Source organism: Gastrolobium bilobum, unplaced genomic scaffold (assembly GCF_033153095.1).
Source record: "Gastrolobium bilobum isolate Gb01-03AN ecotype WA unplaced genomic scaffold, APGP_CSIRO_Gbil_v1 utg11238, whole genome shotgun sequence".
Lineage (NCBI taxonomy): Eukaryota > Viridiplantae > Streptophyta > Magnoliopsida > Fabales > Fabaceae > Gastrolobium > Gastrolobium bilobum.
In genome coordinates this window covers 3,836-25,094 of record NW_026895823.1, presented here as the reverse complement: position 1 = coordinate 25,094, position 21,259 = coordinate 3,836, and the positions used below count along the sequence as shown (strand labels likewise).

The window sequence follows — 21,259 nt, the reverse complement described above, 5'->3', positions numbered from 1 at the left end:
ATGTAGTGTGAATACAATTTGTAGAATTAACCAGAGAGTGATACTTGGCAAAACTTTCCAACATTGAACTCTCCTTTATATATATATATATATATATATATATATATATATATATATATATATATATATATATATATATATATATAGATTACAAATTGATTCAAAATTCTAAATCTAAAATTTTAAAAATAATAAAACTTCCTAAAATAAATATAACAATAATTAACATCTAAAAATAAATAAAAAAGTACAAATAAATAATTCAAAATACATCCCAAATCTTTAAGGGAAAGGATATTGTAACAACTAAGTTGTGTTACTACCATGTTACTACCAATCAATCTCACCGTTAGATAGATTATGTTGATCCAACAGTTATATTTATTTCCATCTTTGTATGGTTATGATTCCCCATATTTAAAGTGAAAGCATTAAATATGGAAAATCATAACCATACAAAGGTGGAAATAAATATAAAGTATTAAATTTGAAAAAGCATGACCATACAAAGATGGAAATAAATATAACCGTTGGATTAACATAATCGATTTAACGGTAAGATTGATTGGTAATAACATGATAGTAATACAACTTAGTTGTTACAATATCCTTCCCCATCTATAATTAAAAAGCGCTTATGTTAAAAATAGAAAAAAAGATAACTATAATTAGAAAAAATTAATTTATATTTATTCAAACAGGAATTAAAAATAACACCATTCACAATAACAATACTAATAAAAAATAACAAAATAACGATAGTTAGTTGGATAAGTTTACAAAATATTAAAAGCCAAATTTTTGGCACATATAAATTGCCAATTAACCATAGCTAGAGGTATAAATAGGGTGGATTAGGCTAGACTTTGACTTAAATATGTTAAATTTGTGTAAAAAATACTGGATCTGGTGGCCTGACCTTTTAGTCTGTGTAGACCTTCAATTACAGGTCTGGTTTGACCTATATTTAAAAATTAAAAGTCTTGGCCTAGGCTTTTTAGCCTGTTAAACATTCAAAAATTAAAAGGATAACTAAAATAATATTAATTTATTATTCAAAATTATAAAATAATAATTTTATTTAAAATAAATAATAAGATATAAGCTTATAGGTCCGACATGTACAAAAAAGTCTATGACCTATTTTTTAAATAGGTTTTTTTTAAACGCCTAAGCGTATTCTATTTTACTATTTGTAATAGGTCTGACCTAATATAGGCTAGGTCGTAAGTTTCTCTAGGCCGGCCTAGCCCATTTACACACCTAAGCATAGCTATCTAAGAAAAAAATTGATGAAAAATAAAATAAAAACTAAAACTTTTGTATGTATATTAATATTAATGAAGATAAAAATAAGTATTATGCAATAAAATATAAATAAAAATCAAATATAAAGGAGATAAAGATCAGAGTTTTGGCGGGAAAAGACTGGAGTAACGAAGAAATGGCGCCAAAGTTAACAACCTTTTCCTTATAATAATGAAAAAAGATATTACCCAAAAAAAAAAATCAAATACACAGTCACACACTGAACTCTTGCTTCCTCTCATCGTCTTCTTCCGCCGGCGGCCGTGTATGTACGGCGCATCAAAGCTGCGCGTTTCTACCACCGAAACTAAGTCGTTTGATACACAGAGAGTTCCGAGGTCGATTACTGTTGCGAAATTCGCGTGTGAAGAATGGAGGACACCGCTGAGTCTCGCTTCTCTGAGTTCTGCGAGGTTCTTGTTTCTCCTTTTTGTTGTTTTTTCGGTTTCGTGTTTTCGAATTTTTCTTCTCATTGGAATTTTGGATCAATTGCTTTGTTTTTATGTTTATATTTTTTGGCTTTATTATATTGCATTATTTTGTTTTATTTTATATATCATCATGATGTTTCTATTTTGAATTCAGGATAATTTTTTTTTCTGCTTTATTATATTATACGTATATTTTATTGTTTTTTCCCCCTGTTTTATGCTGCAATTGAGTAATTTGTAAAATTTTAGTTTTTAAGTACTTGTTCATGTCAACCGAGAAGAACATTATCCTGTACTGATTTTTTGTTTCGTGCGCATAATTGTGTGATATCGATTTTAGAGAATGTTGAATTCTGTGAGATCCATGAATGTAATTGCTGCGGCGACAATAGTATTATTCTTATGATAAATATCATCATGACATGATAAAAATCATAAATATTTATCGATTTTTTTTTATTGTGGTTTTAAATATATACATGTATATAAGCATTGAACTTTACATTAATGTGTTTTCTTGATGACAGAGTGGGCTATCATTGGAAGAGAACAGCTGTAGACAAGCAATGAAGCTGTTTGGAGAAACCAAACATGTGTTACTGACAAATGTCTTATCAATTGGGAATGGAACGGTATTTGTGAACATTATTATTATTTAGTATAAAATATAACTTGTACCTTAAGTCTTTATTTGAATTCATGAGGCTGTATAACTCTTTTTCAGTCCGAGGAAGCAGAACGTTATTGGTTTTCCTTTATTTTATACTCTATCAAGAGATTGACTGTGAAAAATGCGGAGAGTGAGAAGGAGGAGACTGATAACAATGGGCTTACCTTGTGCCAGATATTGAGAGCGTTGAAGCTTAAGTATTTCACTGGCCCTTTCTAGTTTCATTAGTTTCTAGTTTGTTCTATTATTTACTGTTGTCATTTATCTTGTATTCAACAGTATTGCAGATTTTTTTAGAGAACTTCCTCAGTTTGTTATTAAGGCTGGTCCAATTTTGAGTAATTTATATGGCACTGATTGGGAAAACAGGCTTGAGGTAATATTACTAAGCAGAGAATCATGATTGCATGTTTACAAGGTCTCTATTCATGTGTGTGTGTGTGTGTGCGGTGTGTATAGTGGTCTCTTATTTTAATCGTTAGAGACACTTTTCTCTTGAGCGATTCTTTATGTTGCTTTTTCTTATGTCTGTACCAGGCGAAGGAGGTGCATACTAGTGCTATTCACCTAAAGATTCTTAGCAAGTGAGTAACCCTCTATTTGGCATACTTTTCTTCAATTACTGTCTTTAGTAACTGATGTATTTATTATCTATTAATTTGTGATACTTTTGAAATTTCTCTTATTAACTTTGTAGACTTCATAGTTTTACCTATACTATTATAAATCCATACTTTTTTTGGTGTTAAACTGATGAAATAAGACTGAAATGTATTTTTTCATATATTGATTGACACCCAAAGGGATCTTTATATACAGATTACAAGGTAGTTAAGGAGTAGAAGTAATAAATAAAATACACAGTAACCGAAGAGGTATCACACTACTCAAAGGGACTAGTAGCTGGAAACAAGTAAAAAACTCTAGAATATTCTACACTCCCCCTCAAGTTGGGAGATATATATTGATCATCCCCAACTTGCTAATTAAATCCTCAAAGATGCGTTTGTGTAATCCTTTGGTGAGAATGTCGGCTGTTTGCTCCTTGGTAGGTATATATGACAAACATACACTACCCTCTTCCAATTATTCTTTGATAAAATGACGATCAACCTCCACATGTTTGGTTCTGTCATGATGTACAGATTTTGAGCAATACTGACTGCAGCCTTATTATCACAATAGAGTCTCACAGGTAGAGAATAAGATATCTTTAATTCTTCCAGGAGTCTTCTTAACCAGATTCCTTCACAAATGCCATGGGCTAGCGCCCAAAATTCTGCTTCTGCACTGCTTCTGGCAACAACAGTTTGTTTCTTACTTCTCCAGGTCACAAGATTTCCCCAGACATAGGTACAATATCCTGAAGTGGATCTTCGGTCCATAGCAGAGCCAACCCAATCTGCATCTGTATAGATTTCTATCATCCTCTTGTGTCCCCTTTTAAAGAGCATTCCTCGACCAGGGGTGTTTTTGAGGTACTTGAGGATTCTATAAACTGCACTAAGGTGTTTTTCCTTGGGAGAATGCATGAATTGGCTAACCATGGTAACTGCAAATGCAATATCAGGCCGAGTGTGAGATAAGTAGATCAGTTTCCCTACCAACCTTTGGTATTGCTCCCTGTCAACATCTTTTCCATCTTCAATTCCCAATTTAATATTGGGTTCAACTAGAGTTTTTGCAGGCTTGCACCCAAGCATACCTGTTTCTTGTAGCAGGTCTAGGATATATTTCTTCTGAGATAAGAAAATTCCTGCCTTGCTACGAGCAACTTCCATTCCAAGGAAATATTTGAGTGATCCAAGATCCTTCAGTTCAAACTGATTAGCTAAACCCTCATTTAAAGATTTTATTTCCTCCCAGTCATCACCTGTGACAATTATGTCATCAACATAAACAATGAGGATAGCAATTTTGCCATTATCGGAGTGTTTAAAAAATAAAGTGTGATCAGTCTGAGCTTGGATAAATCCTCTTTCTTTAACAACACGAGTAAACTTTTCAAACCACTCTCTAGGGGATTGTTTAAGTCCATAAAGAGACTTCTTCAACATGCATACTGAACCATCTCCCTCTTCAAAACCAGGTGGTGGATCCATGTAAACGTCTTCATGTAAGTCCCCATTTAAGAAAGCATTTTTTACGTCCAATTGATGCAAGGGCCAATTAAGGTTGGCAGCAAGTGATAGTAGGACTCAGATAGAGTTAAGTTTGGCAACGGGAGCGAACGTCTCCTAATAGTCTATCCCGTAAGTCTGAGTAAATCCTTTGGCAACCAATCTGGCCTTATATTTGTTGATGCTGTTATCTGCATTAAATTTTATTGTGAACACCCATTTGCAACCTACAGTTTTCTTTCCTCTGGGAAGTGCCACGGACTCCCAAGTTCCATTTTTTTTAAGTGCATCCATTTCTTCAAAGACAACATCCCTCCATTTAGGGTCATTAAGTGCCTCTTGGATATTATTTGGTATTTTGTACCATCTAATAGAATGTTGAAAGCACAAAAACCTGGAGATAACTTTTCATATGAAATGTGATGAGAAATAGGATGAGCAGTGCAAGATCTAGTACCTTTTCGAAGGGCAATAGGCATATCTAGGTTAGCTGTCCCAGTGTTCTCAAGTGGATTGCTGGAACTAGAACTCGGGTCAGAATCCTGGCAGTCTAGAGGATCTTGAGGAAATTCACGCCTGCTGTAGAATTTTTCCCATTTACCTGGAGGATCTCCAGTCTCTGGTACAGTTGCTGTCCTTGTCTCCTGTACATTAACTCCCCCTGTCTCCAAAGGTAAAGAACAACAGATGTTTCCAGGGGTAAAGGTAAGACAGTAGAATTATTTGGAATCCAAGACTTGTCTTCATTTACACCGATAGGCTTCCCCTGAAGAGAAGTCGAGGGAAAAAATGATTGTGTTTCATAAAAAGTAACATCCATAGAAACAAAGACCTTTTGAAGAGAAGGTGAGTAGCACTTATAACCTTTTTGATTAGGAGGATACCCTATGAAGACACATCTAATAGACTTTGGATCAAGTTTGGACCTTTGATGTGGAGGAATATGAACAAAAACCACACAGCCAAATAACTTTGGAGGAAGGTAAGATAGAGCCCGAAAAGAGGGAAAAAAATGGGTAAGGCAAGATATAGGAGAATGAAAATTCAGGACACGAGAGGGCATCCTATTGATGAGATATGAGGCAATCAAGACAGCCTCCCCCCACAGGTATTTAGGGACATGCATCGTAAACAAGAGGGCTCTAGCAACTTCAATGAGATGTCTATTTTTTCTTTCAGCCACCCCATTTTGTTGAGGGGTGTTAGGACAAGAACTTTGATGGATGATACCTTGCTTGGTTAGGTAATCACCAAGAACAGAATTAAAATATTCTGCCCCGTCGTCGGAATGTAGAATATTCTAGAGTTTTTTACTTGTTTCCAGCTACTAGTCCCTTTGAGTAGTGTGATGCCTCTTATTGCAATGAGAACACCATCGGTCAGAATGTTTTGCATCACTAGGGGGACGAGGAGTATCTTTTGCTACTAAGGCAGATACATCGGAGGATTTAGAGTTCTTGTCTCCCAACATTACCTTTCGACGAAGTTCCTCCCGTCGTACCATAGAAAAAGCAGCTGCAATAGAAGGTAACGGGTTCTGTCCCAATATCCTTCCACGAACATCATCAACATCACGATTAAGGCCAGCAAGAAAATCATAGAGACGTCTTTTCTCTAAGTAACTTTTAAACCTTGCATTAGCTTTTAAACCTTGAAGATCTGCTGCATCATAAAGATCCAACTCCTGCCACAGAGTTTTTAAAGCAAGAAAGTATTCAGTAACAGACATCCCCTCTTGATGTAACTCTCTTACCTTGGTGTTGAGTTCAAAAGCCTGAGAAGCATTGCCCAGGTCAAAATAATATTCTTTAACAGCATCCCAAATTTTCTGAGCCGTATCAAGAAACAAATAAGTTTGACTGATATCAGGATCCATGGAGTTAGTCAACCATGTCATGACCAAGGCATTTTCAGTCATCCATTTATCATAATCCGGTTCATCAGCCTCGGGTTTTTCCTTTTTTCCATCAAGATACCCCATTTTCCCTTTTGCTTGGATAAACAGCTTGACAGATTAATGCCATTGCACATAATTCTTACCGTTTAAACGGTGGTTAGTAATCTGTATAGCTGGGTTGTCTCCGGAAGACGAAGAACAGGGAAGAGGAGAGACACCGGAAACATTACCGGATGATTTTTCAGAATGCTTATTCTCAGCCTCAATATTTTCAACTTCCATCCTTCAAAAAGGAAGGAGAGGAACAAGTCACGAAGAGGAACCAACTGGACCCAGCAAGAAGAGTGCTCCAACCGTGATTTAAACCCCCAGAACAGGAAGAGGAAGGTCAGGCGAGTCGATCTGTGGAAGCCGCGTGACAAACGGAGGCCGGTAGGGCGGCGCGTGGCTCACGTGGCGGCGCGTGTCTGACTTTCCAGCGACAGGGCTGGTGTGGGTTGTTGGGTGGTTTGCTGATGGTGGAAAAATATAAGTTCTGATAGGGGACGTTCCTCTGTTCTTGCAGAACACAGATTCGTCCCTTAGTTCCAACCCAAGTGCGCAAGTGCACGCATCAAGTAATAAAGGGAGTATTAATGCCTAAATTATCGTTCCCACGAGGATAGAGTGTTAATTATTGTTTTATCACTGTTTATAAAGAATGAAAATGAGAAGAAAAGTTAGTAAATGAACTGTCTGGTCAAACGTTCCCTACTGTCTTGACAACGTTCCTCAGGAACAGTTGATTCAATCTGATGGCAAACAGTTGCTCGCTGCGTTATGTATGTGATCCTTCCTGTCTAGAAGAAGGTGAGATAATAATCATTGGAGTTTTTATAAGTACTAAATAAAATAAAAACTACTAAAACAGAAATAACTATAATCAAGAGACAACAGGGTGGTGGTTAAAACAGTTTAACAGAAGGAACGGATTCACTGCTTCACTCTTAAAGGAGCTGTTTTCTCTGCTCAAGATTTAGTACCTTTTGGCTTTGTCCCAGTCTCTTTGCCTGCCAACTCTGATTCCTCAGCTCATGGTCTAGATGGCTCACAAGTTTCCATATTCCTATGGCTCCCTTGACTCCAACAGGTACTTAGTTCAGAACCTTAAAATGGACGAGTTGGCCCCTTATTCCTAAGGTGACCAGTAGCGTTTTTGCCATGACATCTACCTTCCCCCAATGGCTAAGCTGTCTGAAATCCCTTCCTTATGGAAGTTCCTTTCTCAATATGTACCCAATTTCCTTTGGCGCAGAATGAATATAGCTTACTTAGCCAAAGAAATACAAAAAGCTTCGGTCAAGAGTTTTGAAAATAGTTCTTTAAGAGTTTCACAGCTTACCCGTTCCACAGATAGTTCAGCTCATGGCTGATAGTTTAAACATAATTATTCTCAACTGAGATCACATAAACCCGAGATTCAGTCAAGAGATAACGATTGGAACGAAGAGAAAAACACTTATATTAATTTAAAAGATAGTTTACAAAAAGAAACAAAAAATGGAGAAAGATGGGTATTTGCTCGTGAGGAGTCTTGATGGTTGTTTACAGAGAAGAGAAGAGGGGTTGTCACTTAACTACAGTTACAACTTAAAATTAAACTAAGTTAAGTGATCTCTTCCTTTCGAACTGCAAACCCTCCAGGATTCGATGATGTTTTTGTGTGAGGGTGGTCCTATTTATAGCTGAAAGAAGAGTGGCAAGACTGTAATTCCTTTGGAGCTAGTTGCTTGAATGAGGGGACGGGACTGTGGCAGCAGAGTGTGAAGCTTGCGTGAATTGCTGGATGGAACAGGATTTGGTGATGCTTAGCCGTTGTTTGCAGACCTTCCCATGCTTTGCTTTTGTTTTCAGCCAATGAGAACTCTTGATTCTCTGCTCTTCACATTTCCAGCTGCTTAGTTGGTGCACCGCCTTGCTTTTTAGAAGTCTTTAACTCTACGTTACCTGCAAAGTGTACAAAAGCATTAAATGAATGGAGCAGGTGCATTAAATGCGTCTCAGTCCGTTCCCCTTTTAATATATTTTAAAGGAATACGTTACCATCTGTTCCCCCACTGTGTTTTTGTCACAAATGTGTAAAACAAGTGATTTTCATGCTGAAGTTGCTCATCAGATGAGGGAACGTATGGTATTTTGCCATCAAAATGGGCTTAGATGAGAACGAATTTACGTCCCATCATGGGTCAACTCGGAAATGGCTTTTGAGTCCAATGGTGGCCTTGGTTTCGTGATTGGAGGGGTCCAGATATGGTTTCTGAGTTATTTTAAGGAACAGTGAAAATGGAAAACGAAAAAAAAACGTAAAAAGAACGTGGAGGTTTACAAGATGACCACAGGATAACCTGCTCTTGATACCATGATGAAATAAGACTGAAATGTATTTTTTCATATATTGATTGACACCCAAAGGGATCTTTATATACAGATTACAAGGTAGTTAAGAAGTAGAAGTAATAAATAAAATACACAGTAACCGAAGAGGCATCACACTACTCAAAGGGACTAGTAGCTGGAAACAAGTAAAAAAACTCTAGAATATTCTACATAAACTAATCAAATCTTCATTTTCCTGAGGATTTATTTAATTGCCAAAAGCATGATTGTAGCAAGTATAACTCTTATTATACCTTGTACCTTCAATACCACATTCCTTTTCTAAGGTAGTTGTTGACGAGAGTTGGCAGTGCAGGTCACATTGCCTTATGTGTTGTATTAATTTTCTGATACCGCATTTTTTATTAATGTTGTGATGGTATCTTAAATGAGGTATATTTCAATGAACAAAAAAAAAAAAAATTCAATGAGATATAATGCCTAGTTGGAGATTAAAATGTGTATTTGGTAGAGATGGTGTACTTTGTATAGCACAAGCTTTATGAGTTGGTAATGAACTTGTTGAAATACGGCATATAAAACTAGATATTTATAGCTAGTTATTGAAGACTAAATATTTAAGATACCATCTATAGCTATGCTATGTTCCAATGTAACTCTCTACTGCTATTCACATCTAAAGATCGAAAGAAACAGAAGTACGATGGTATCATTTAGTCATCTCTCATACTTGAACATGTTATATGCTGATCCTTCTTATGTTTGTAGCATAACGTCACTTGCTTTGAATATCATGTTTAGTGCAGTATGCCTACATGACATCACATTTTTAATAATTAATGTTGCTAGGTACTATAAACGTGTATTTGAAGAGTTCTTCTTGGAAAATGGTACAAACGTTGAAAACAACTCAGCTGGTAATGTTCATATATCTGAGTTCCATCGCTTTGGATGGCTACTTTTCTTGGCACTTCGTGCACATGCTTTCAGCTGTTTCAAAGACTTGGTGTCTTGTACCAGTGGTTTAGTTTCTGTCTTGGTTAGTTAGATTCCTATAGACACTCTTATCGTTTTCAACATTTCCCTGAAGGAATCAGTTTCTCATTTGCTCGGTGCATCTGTTACAGGCCATCTTGATTATTCATGTTCCTGTTCGTTTTCGGAATTTCAAGGTGCATGATTCTTCACACTTTGGTAATCCTTTTTGTTCTTATTCCCTCTTTTGTTTAAATTATTTTTGTTCTCTTTCAGTCTTTCAAGTGGTGATTCCCTTTCACATGTATGCATGCCACTTTCAGTGCACACACACCCATTTCCATGTATCCTATTTTAAAGGTGGGTTTTGAATATTGACTCTCTTTTCTAATTCCATTTCTGTTCTAATTCTATTGAAATGTCCTTTAGTTAAGAAAAGCAGCAAAGGTGTGGACCTCCTTGCATCACTTTGCAACATTTATAACTCTTCAGAAGATGACTTGAGGAAAACGATGGAGAATGTTAATAATTTGATCGCCGATATATTGAAGAAAAAGCCCCTGCCAGCATCTGAATTTGAAACTGAAAACCTAGAGAATTTTGATAGAGGTTCATTTAATAACTAGTCTTTGTCATTGATTTTTTATGCATCAAGACTACAATATCTTTGACTGATGTTTATGCTCGTTTGTAGATGGTTTGATCTATTTTGAAGATCTGATGGAGGAAGCATCTCTGCTATCCAATTTAAAAATCTTAGAAAAGGATTATGATTACACAATTCGTAACAAGGGCGAACTTGATGAGAGGTTGTTCATTAACGAGGACGATAGCTTGTTAGCTTCAGGAAGCTCGTCTGGAGGTTCTATGTCAGAATCTGGTGTCAAGGTATGTGTAAAGAAAAAAATTGTTCCAAAATTTAGTTGTGTCTTGTATAAGAAAACACCTAAAATATGTATTAACCTTCTCTATAGAGGAAATTTGATTCGTTGGCATCACCTGCAAAGACAATTAAAAGTCCACTCTCTCCCCATCGTTCTCCTACATCCCATGCTAATGTCATTTCCAGTAGTACAAATTCAAAGATGGAAGCCACCCCTGTAAGCACAGCAATGGTTACTGCAAAGTGGCTTCGTACTGTCATTTCTCCACTTCCATCAAAGCCCTCACCAGAGCTGGAGAGATATCTGACATCATGTGATAGGGATGTTACAAGTGATGTGGTGCGAAGGGCGCAGATTATATTGCAGGCTATATTTCCTAGTAGTCCTCTCGGAGAACAATGTGCAACTGGAAGTGCTAACCTCATGGACAATGTCTGGGCGGGACAGAGAAGATTGGAAGCCCTTAAGTTATACTATAGGGTATTGGAAGCAATGTGCAGAGCAGAAGCCGAAACTCTGCGTACAACTAATTTAACATCGCTACTAACCAATGAGAGGTTCCATTGGTGTATGCTTGCATGTTCTGCAGAACTAGTCCTGGCTACGCACAAGACTGTAACAATGTTGTTCCCTGCAGTACTGGAGAAGACTGGAATTACAGCTTTTGATCTTTCCAAGGTCATAGAAAGTTTCATTAGACATGAGGAATCTCTCCCAAGAGAATTGAGGCGACATCTGAATTCATTGGAAGAACGACTTTTGGAAAGCATGGTTTGGGAAAAGGGTTCCTCCATGTATAATTCTTTGATAGTTGCTAGACCTGCCCTTTCTGCTGAAATAAATCGTCTTGGACTGTTAGCTGCACCATTGCCATCGTTGGATGAAATTGCAATGCGTATTAACTTCTCTTGTGGAGGGTTGCCTCCAGTGCCTTCCTTGCAGAAGCTTGAGACTTCACCAAGTAATTGTTTTATTGTTTTACCCTGCAGATTTAGGTCATGTTTACTCAGATTTCAATAATTATTAGTTCACACATCAAACCTTAGAGTAGTTGCCATGACTATATAATATATATAGTGATGCTAAACATTGTTCCACCTTCCCCTCCCCGCCCCCCTTTTCCCCGCACAATCTCCCACCTCCCATTCCTAAAAAAGCACAAAAAAGTACCTTTTTCGAACTTAAATAACATATCCATCAATTAATGCATTTCAGCTCAGAATGGGCATACCAGATCTCCAAAGCGACTGTGCACAGAATATCGAAGTTCGTCAGCTGAACGAAATTCATTTGCATCACCTGTGAAAGATCGGCTTCTGCCCTTCAGTGACCTTAAGTCAAAGCTTCCCCCTCCTCCTATGCAGGCTGCTTTTGCCAGGTATAACTTGGATGAGTCTGGTAGTGCTATCTTATATAAGTGCGTGTTGCTTCAAATTTTTCGCCACTTAACTGTTTTCTTCTTTTGTTGTTTTTCATTTAATGTTTCTTTCTACAGTCCCACAAGACCAAACCCAGGAGGTGGAGGGGATACTTGTGCAGAAATTGCAATTAATATCGCTTTTGGCAAGGTACTAGATCTTAATATACAGTTATGACAATCTAATTCTTTTTAAAGGGAAACACGTGCAGAATCTGTAATTAATATAGATTTTGCCAAGGTATTGTACCTTAATATACTGTTATCTCAATTTAATTATTAAGAATGGGAACGTGCAGAAACTGTGATCAATATCGTTTGGTGGACTGAAGAAGGGTATTTCTTTTGATGTGTTTTCATGTATTTACACCCTATTTGTTCTTCAATATGGCAAGACATCTAATCTGCGATTTTGAAGCTCCAACCTTATGTCCATTAAGATGTTTCCGGGAACTACTATATGTGTTTTCTTTTATATTGAGAATTTAAGCTGCTTTCTGGAAGTGGGTTGCTACGTCACTTCTGCTTTTGTTTACATAGTGATAGGACAGCTATTTGTTTTCATGTGTTTAGATATGATTTATTGACTTTGTTGCCTTAGTTAGATTTTGTTCCTGTGTTTCCCAGATCATTAAGTTAGGAGCAGTCAGAATAAGTGGTATGGCTGAAAGGCTAAAATTATCACAGCAGATGAGGGAGAATGTATACTGTCTTTTCCAACAAATCCTAAATCGACGGACCTCTCTCTTCTTCAATCGCCATATTGACCAAATCATATTATGTTGCTTTTATGGAGTTTCTAAGGTTTCTTTTTACTTTCAGCAACTTGTAACAGTTAGTAATAGTCTCTTCAGTTGTTCCGTGTTTCTCATTCTATTATGTTTTGCAGATTTCTCAACTAAACCTAACTTTTAAAGAGATCTTATACAAATATAGAAAGCAACCGCAATCCAAACCAGAAGTTTTTCACAGTGTATTTGTTGATTGGTCATTGGCACGCCATAACAGGGTATGTAACCAAATTGGACTCTTAGCTTTTCTGTGAATTGTGACCTTACAAATGATCTGGAAACAGAGAACTGGTCAGGAGCATGTTGGCATCATTTCATTTTACAATGAAATATTCATTCCCTCTGTAAAACCACTTCTGATTGAACTAGGCCCTGGGGGTACAAAACACAGTACCGGGAAACCAGAAGTCAATAATAGTACTGACGGTACATTTTGTTTCCTAAATTGCTTTTATTGTATACCTGACTTACATTTCCATTCGTTTTCTGCAATCCATTGGCTATTGTACTTCTTATCTTTCCAGGCCGTTTGACTCAATCTCCTGGATCTCCTAAATTATCCCCTTTTTCAAGCCTTCCTGATATGTCTCCAAAAAAAGTGTCTTCGTCACGTAATGTATATGTCTCTCCATTACGATCTTCTAAGGTATTTATTTGTTTTTCTTTTTTCTTTGAACTATTTGTTTTACCACTATTACTAGTGAGTATATCACATTTAACTGACAGATGAAATGAAAAAAGAATTATTATGTGAGGAACTATAGTTGTAACACCCCGTTACGTACCGGTTTGTTATCATTACGTATGATATTAAGCCCAGTTATAATTACAGCAGTTCAATTAAAAATACGGCTCACTTTTTTCTTTTAAACAATTTCCATTTCTAATTAAAATCCATACCGTATTTAAATTAAACTACAAACTGCAATTATAACAATGTAACGTTGCGGAATAATGATACTTAGCTTGAACATATAATGTCATCTCTTTTAGACACTATTGTGAGGGTACCATACCCCTCACAGCCTTAATTTTGAGTGTTCCGAAAACTGGGCAGCTCCTTGCGCTCCTCGCTGAGCAATCTCCCCAGCGAGCACTTCGCTCAGCTTGCGTGAGCACTACAACGAGCAAATTAAATCCCCAGGCAATGGCTACTTCCCAGGTCCCCTGCCTCTCGCTCCCTAGCTCGCTCAAGCGAGCCCAAGAGCAAGCAATGCTCTATTCACTCATAATTGATCGTTGGCCAGCTCTCTAAAGCGAGCATGCCAGCGTGGGCTCACCTATTTCGGACTTGGCTACTGCCAAGACCATAATTGGCTCGCTGAAGTGAGGTCTCCAACAAGCAACCCAAAAACTTGATAGGGTCACTTTGTTTCTTGGCTTAACCTTTGGAACAATTTGCCCACTTTTGTACCTAAATGAAGCATGGAATGACAATCCATAGCCTAACAAACTAGGGTGCTCTTACATCCCAATTCCTATTATATAATTGTGCTTCTTTCTTAAGACATAAGTTAACTTTTAATTGATTACAAAATGGCATGCATCTCAAAATAACAACATCAACAACATGCAACAATCTCTGTCTACTGTGGCCGCCTGCCAGTGAATGCTCCTGCACCCTTAGTATCTAAATAGGGGTCCCCACAACAAGGGGTGAGATAAACATCTCAGTAAATCAGGGGTCCTTGGAGAATTTCTCCACCCCAGAGTTCAATTAAGGTGTAAAAGCAACAATAAACAATACATATATACATATCCAAGCAGTATTTAAAATATCTCTACGAGACATCCCTTCGTCACTCTCGCCATCCACAGGATACTCAAATAAAAAATAGTCCTATTGGCCAGGGAATCTACCATGTATGATTATGCAACATCTTGCAATATACCAAACATAAGGAAACACCATCCTATGCCACACCCAGAGCATACACATACATATTGTAACGCCCGGCCGCTTCAAGAATCAACGACTATCCCCACATACTAACACGAGACTTTTCAGTGTGCTTTTTCCTCACTCGCACACTTCCCGGGAAAACTTTCCAGGAGGTCACCCATCCCAGAATTGCTCCAAGTCAAGCACGCTTAACTATGGAGTTCTTCCGTTCCGGGCTACCGAAAAGAAGATGCATCTTGTTAGCATAGGTAGTACCAATTAATTCTTATAAGTTATCCCAAACTGTGCAGTCTTATACCTGCACAGCCTTTGGAATCCCTCTCTTTCGGGTGTCGATTCGATTCTTTCATGCATGTAACCCCCCGCTGGAAATCTGTCAGGAGCCGCTCCTTGTCCGTGCCTCTTTGCATCGGCGATCACTCCCCGCCCTCGTCACCGCTCAGGATGTTACACATATATCAATGCATTAAACTATTATATATTGCAATTACATACACCATGCAATAACCACTACCCCATCAGGGCTTGGTGGAACAATAGTGGGATAAATCCCGAGGTCCGAAGACTTACCTCAATCGCTTCCAACCAACATTTCACCACCAAGACTTTTCACAATCAATCTTTATTCAAGGACACAAACTTTACAAACAAACACCTACATCAAGGTGTAATACAATCAACCCCATGTGTCAATGAATACCTCTATATTCATCAATAACATAGGCAATTCAACACACTTTCCAAGGTGAAGAACTTACCTACACTTGGTTCAACTCAAGCAACCAAGTCAAGCTCCACTGGCTCCACCAATTCTTGATCAATCAAAGACAGTTCACTTGCTTTAATCCTACCAACGATATGAACCCAATCAATACCAACATCAAACACTCCAATATCCATTACTTGGAATGCAAGAAATCACTACACCTAGGCATGCATTTTTCGAAAATATGCAATATGTCCCAATTGGCTTTTTGAATACATTTCCACCGATGAAATCATGATCCAAGCATTATTTTCTACATGACCTAAGCCTCATTTAAACTCTAAACAACATATCCAAGCCACACATTTTCAAATGGAACCCGAAAATACTCATTACCATAGAAACCATCCAAATGCTTGTATCTTAACATGAACTCACCTAGAATCATGCACAGAATGTTCTCCAATCCTTACTTCAAGCAATGAGTCACTCCAAGCCACACTTCCATGGATGGGGCGCCACTTTCAACAAAGAAAACCTCCCCACACACTTGGTTTCTTAAGTTTTTGGATTATAGGTTAGGTTTCTCTTGAGATTCTAAGCAACAATGGTTCACACACCAAGTGGTTTCATCAAGCCTAGAAGAAGCTGTGTTTCTAAGGGTTCCAAGCTCATAAATGGCTGAACTCTCGGTTTGGTGAGGGAAGAAGTGAGTTTGGTGAGTGAAATTAAGTCACTAAAATGTGTTCTCCTATTTTCGCGCTGCTCGCTGGGCTTCTTGCTCCTGCGAGCAACCATCAGCGAGCATTTTTCACGCTCGCTGAATAGCTCGCTCCAACGAGCTCCCCAGCGAGGAGTGGCTGATAGGGCCTTTTAGCATAAAAGCCTATTTCCCCCACTTAAGCCCACTTACTCATTAAAAGGGTGTTTTTCCTGTTAAATACAATTCACATTGATTGAACTAAGTGTTTTACTTATTTTATCTACAATGTACTTAGTTAACATTTAATCTAATTCAAGTAAGCCTTTCACTTAATTACACTACATTATGCATGATTAAATAATTAATCCAATGCAATCTCACAGTTACGCAGGTTAGGGTTATTATAATAGTCGTTGAGCGGTTATTGAGTGTTATTATACTCTTATTTCTAATTTTTCCTTGTTTAATTCTTGATCTTGTGTCTCGAATCTTGAAAACTATGTTTATGACTCAAGAGTCAATTAGTCTGGGACAAATTCATTGATTGATTTTTCATATAATTTTTATAGAAATCCCATCCTGAATTCGTTTACCAACTTCTTCTGAGGACATGCTGAACTGACCAAGAGAACAAAATCTTTGTTTTGGTGGATTAAAGTTTGCAGCCGTTAGCATCTTTAGCTGATATAAACTCCTATCTTCATAATGAATGTTATATATTTTTTCATCAAAGAAAAGAAACTACCTGATGCGGGAAGAGTGTCTCGATTTTTAGCATGAATTGGCAACTCATGTAGAGTCTTTGATTCAAAGATCATGCAAATTCAAACCTTAATACCACTTTATGTACATCAACGCGCAAAAGGAAATCAAGGGTTCCTTCGCCTTCATTTTCCCAGATTTGTAGAAATCAAGGGTTTTTAACTTTTTAGTTCGTGAGATGCAGGAATATGAGCCAAATCAATTAACTTTACCGTTTATACTGACAATTTGGAGAATTTAATCTTTCTGAGCTGACAGATATTACTTACTAGAAAGAAATATCCAATTTTTTACTTGAGAGCTTTAGCTGCAAAATTTGAAGAAGCATAAAGTGCGTTTATAAAGAATAAAGTTTGAAAACATGATATATAACCTGTCCACTGATTGAATACAATGCTATAACCTGTTCTAGCTTTATGGAAGGTTTCTGTGGTTTGCCTAGCCTTCTATATCATAATTGAATACAAAAGCTCAACCACATATTTCTTGTCATTAATACATGATGTTTGCAATGATTTCTTGGCTTCTTACCTATGAGTCAGTATCATTTTCCTTGTTTGATATATATTATTTCTTATGGTAGCAACTAGTTCTCATTGCAGAGCAGACATTTTTTTTAAATAGCAAATTGTTTTCTTCATGGAGCATAACTGTATTCATTTATTATGTACAAAGCAGATGGATGCTCTAATATCAAATAACTCAAAAAGCTATTATGCCTGTGTTGGGGAGAGCACTCATGCATATCAGAGCCCTTCTAAAGACCTGACAGCCATCAATAACCGTTTGAATGGGTATGCTTTTCTTTATATCTTTGCTTTTGAGGATTGAAATGTATTTATATATATTGACATTACCAAAGAGGTGATGACATGTCCTTATTTGGTCTTTTATTTTATTTGTAGCACCAGGAAGGTTAGAGGTGCCCTCAATTTTGATGACGATGATGTTGGCTTGGTTAGTGACTCTATGGTTGCAAATAGCCTCAATCTACAGAATGACAGTTGTGCATCCTCGTCTTGTCCACCAGTGAAGTCAGAGCAACCCAACTTTTAATCCAATTTTATGATTCTTTTTTTTATATACAATTTTTATGTATATTTTACTTCTCTCCATTCTTACTACACTAAGTTATACTAATTTTATATATATAATGAATAATAATATCTCCTTTAATTGTCAGATATTTCCCTTTTCTTTTTATTTCAATCCTAAAGAATTGTAAAGATTATAAAAAAAAAAAAAAAAAAAGTAAGCGGATCTAACCCATTGAATTGTAAGGTATCGAGTTTGGTCATGACTAACTATAATAAAAATAATTTATCATCTACAGACACATAATCACGTGATCTATTAGAGGGTTGGGAAACACCATGTCGCAGTTGATAAATATGCAAATTATAAGATCAGCAGATTAGAAGTGAGGCAAGAAAGTTAGAAGAGATTGAGGGAATTGAAGAACAATTAAGGGGAAATAAAAAAAATTAATCCATTCAGCCAATTAGCTTTTTAAAACAAAAAATTATAATAAAATGGTGACGATAAATAATAATAATAATAATAGTCCTAATGAATTGAAGATAATCTAATTAATTATAATATAATTCTAATTGATATCAATTATAACTAATTGATATCAGTTTAATCATTTTAGTAATACTAATTGATATCAATAATTCATTAATATCAATCTAATAATTAATAAAAATGGTGTCATAAAATATAACTGTTACAAAATATGTAAATGAAATAAAAATAGAAATATATAAAATGAGATGGATCAAACATAATTGTTTTAAAAAAAATTAGATTATGAAAAATTAATTTTGACACGTTATTCTTGACATTGCCAATTTGCCATTGCCAAATTATTTGCGGATTGATGAATTTTCTTGACATTACCAAATTAAAATAGTACTTCAGTTTGCAACACGGGACAAACCTAGGTTGAACCTGGAGTTTCACTTAATCATCAAGTACATGGTTAGATTACAAGTTAATAAACAAAAAACAAATATAAATCGGAACGTAAACTTATATAAAATGCATTTAAGGTAGGATGTGAACTAATATTAGAATGAATTTCAAAAACACTGAAGGGGATTTTTCACAAAATTAAAATAAAGGAAATTAATTGTTTAAACAATCAATTCAAGAAATCTATATATAACTAGAAGAAAAAAGTGACTAGAGGACAAAAATGACATGTGTCCGCTCTAGACATCATGAACCGTATTTCTTTTCATATTTAATCGGTTAATAACAATAATAATGAGAACAAAAATGCCACAAAAATTGTCGTGTGTCTGCTTTAAACCCCATGAATCATAGTGCCTGTTTGGATCCTTTCTTTTTTAAGCTAGAAGCTCCTTATAAGCATAAGTTAGGCTAAACAAGTTTTGGAAAAAGCTCTTATAACGAAAAACTCTTTTTTTTATAATGAAGAAAAAAACTAAAAATTAAAAGCTCCTAAGAGGAGCTTTTTTTTTAAGGTCTTATCTTTTTATATTGAATTGTGTGCTTTTTTTTAAATGAAGAGTGATAAAGATAGAGAGAGATAATTTTCTTGAAATATATGCTTTTAAGTCATTTTTAAGCTAAAACTTTTATGTAATTTCCAAACAGCTTCTAGCTTCTTTTTTTAAGTTTTTTTTTAGCTTTAGCTTATAAGTAGCTTCTAACTTAAAAATAAGAGGATCCAAAGAGGCTCATATTCATTTTCACACTTAATCGGTTAACAACAATACGAGTAATAAATTAATAAAAAAATAATAGTATATACCCTTAATGGGAACTAAATGAATATCGTAAATTAAATGAAAACATAAACTATATTTCAAACACAAATTAATTGAGAAACGGAAGGGCTTAAAAAATAATATTATATATAGAGGTGACAAAGTGGGCGGCCCGGCCCGACCTGCCCCATCCCACCAAAAAATGAACTAGCTCGCTCCACCCCACTTTTGAAAGTGGACTAAAAAATTAAACCCGCCCTGCCCTGTTTGGCGGGTTGGGCCGCCAGCCCGAGCCTATTTTACACTGGCCTGCCTCGGCCCGCCATTAACCCGCCAAAAAATGAGCTCGCTCCGCCCCACCCCGCTTTTGAGATGGGTTGAAAAACTCAGTCTGCCCCGCCCCGTTAGCGGGTTGGGCCGCCGAGCTGAGCACGTTTTGTCGGCTCTAATTATATATTGTAACACCCCGTTCTAGAACCGGTTTGTTAACATCGCATTATGATATTAAGCGCAGTTACAATCACATGGGTTCCATTAAAATCCGGATAAATTTTTCATTTTAAAACGTACCGAACTTATAATACCCAATTTCGTGATCATAACCATATTACCTTGCGGAAACAGATAAATTAAGCTTAACATCATGTTCATTTCCCATTTTTAAACCATTAATTTACTTCTTGTTTAGTTCAATACTTCTACTATATTGTAGGTTTCTTCATTAGCTACCTGTGGCTTCAAACCGTGCTCAAATCGGAGCACTGTAGCCCAAGTTAGGACCATTTGAAGCAACACAAGAGAGTGTTGGTCACAGGCCCAGCGCGCTTCAGCGCGCTACCGGGCGCTCAAGCGCGCGCTATCGGGCGCTAAAGCCTCCATCTGGGCGCTTAAGCGCACGGAGGCAGTAAGCATCAGCATTTCCAGTGTGGATGGGCGCTTAAGCGCGTGACAGAGCGCTCAGGCGCGCTAGCCTGGGCGCTCAAGCTCCCACTGGGACGTTTTAGCGCGCAGAGACAGAAGCATCTCCTCCTTCAGTGGCGAAGGGCGCTTAAGCGCGGACCAGGGCGCTCAAGCGCGCAACCCTGGGCGCTTAAGCCCCACCCTGGGCGCTAAAACACGAGGGGGCAGTAAGCATCACAACTTTCTGCAGCAAAGGGTGCTTAAGCGCGAGCCAGGGCGCTCCAGCGCGCAATCCTGGGCGCTTAAGCCCCCACTTGGGCGCTCCAGCGCGAGGAGGCAGAATGCATTGGCACTCGCAGGGGCAGCAGGGCGCTTGGGCGCGCTCCTGGGCGCTTAAGCGCGCTGCCAGGGAATTCCAATTCCCACATTTCTCAAGTCCAAGCCTAGGGGAAAATGCATCCCCATTACAAACCCCAAATGTCCATGCCCCAAAACTAAATCCTAGCACTCATCCAACCTCTCCTCATGAGATTTAGTTAGAATTTGGACAGCATGACCTTTGTTTTCTCATCGTTTACCAGTTTAAACGAAGAGGGTACCTAATTGATTTTCAGCCCAACCAATTCAACAACTCAATACATAACAAGCATGCATATATTGAATTCCAAGTAGGCGTCA

At 37.1% G+C, this 21,259-nt stretch overlaps 1 protein-coding gene across 1 annotated transcript; it reads left to right on the top strand.

Moving 5' to 3' along the window:
• The first annotated feature begins 1,679 nt into the window (after window positions 1-1,679).
• Window positions 1,680-17,999, top strand: LOC133296219 (retinoblastoma-related protein-like). The gene is made up of 18 exons (XM_061495168.1): window positions 1,680-1,721; window positions 2,267-2,371; window positions 2,464-2,606; window positions 2,689-2,785; window positions 2,947-2,993; window positions 9,652-9,841; window positions 9,930-9,996; window positions 10,207-10,386; window positions 10,472-10,665; window positions 10,752-11,622; window positions 11,877-12,039; window positions 12,157-12,229; window positions 12,706-12,882; window positions 12,968-13,087; window positions 13,154-13,295; window positions 13,394-13,515; window positions 17,622-17,737; window positions 17,849-17,999. The coding sequence occupies exons 1-18, from the start codon at window positions 1,680-1,682 to the stop codon at window positions 17,997-17,999; spliced, it is 3,000 nt and encodes a 999-aa protein (XP_061351152.1).
• The last annotated feature ends 3,260 nt before the right edge of the window (window positions 18,000-21,259 follow it).

Coding starts and splice junctions, on each gene's coding strand:
- LOC133296219 (XM_061495168.1), top strand. CDS start 1,680: ATGGAGGACACCGCTGAGTCTCGCTTCTCTGAGTTCTGCGAG. Junction 13,296..13,393: donor AGTCAATAATAGTACTGACG/GTACATTTTGTT, acceptor TTATCTTTCCAG/GCCGTTTGACTCAATCTCCT. Junction 13,516..17,621: donor CTCCATTACGATCTTCTAAG/GTATTTATTTGT, acceptor TGTACAAAGCAG/ATGGATGCTCTAATATCAAA.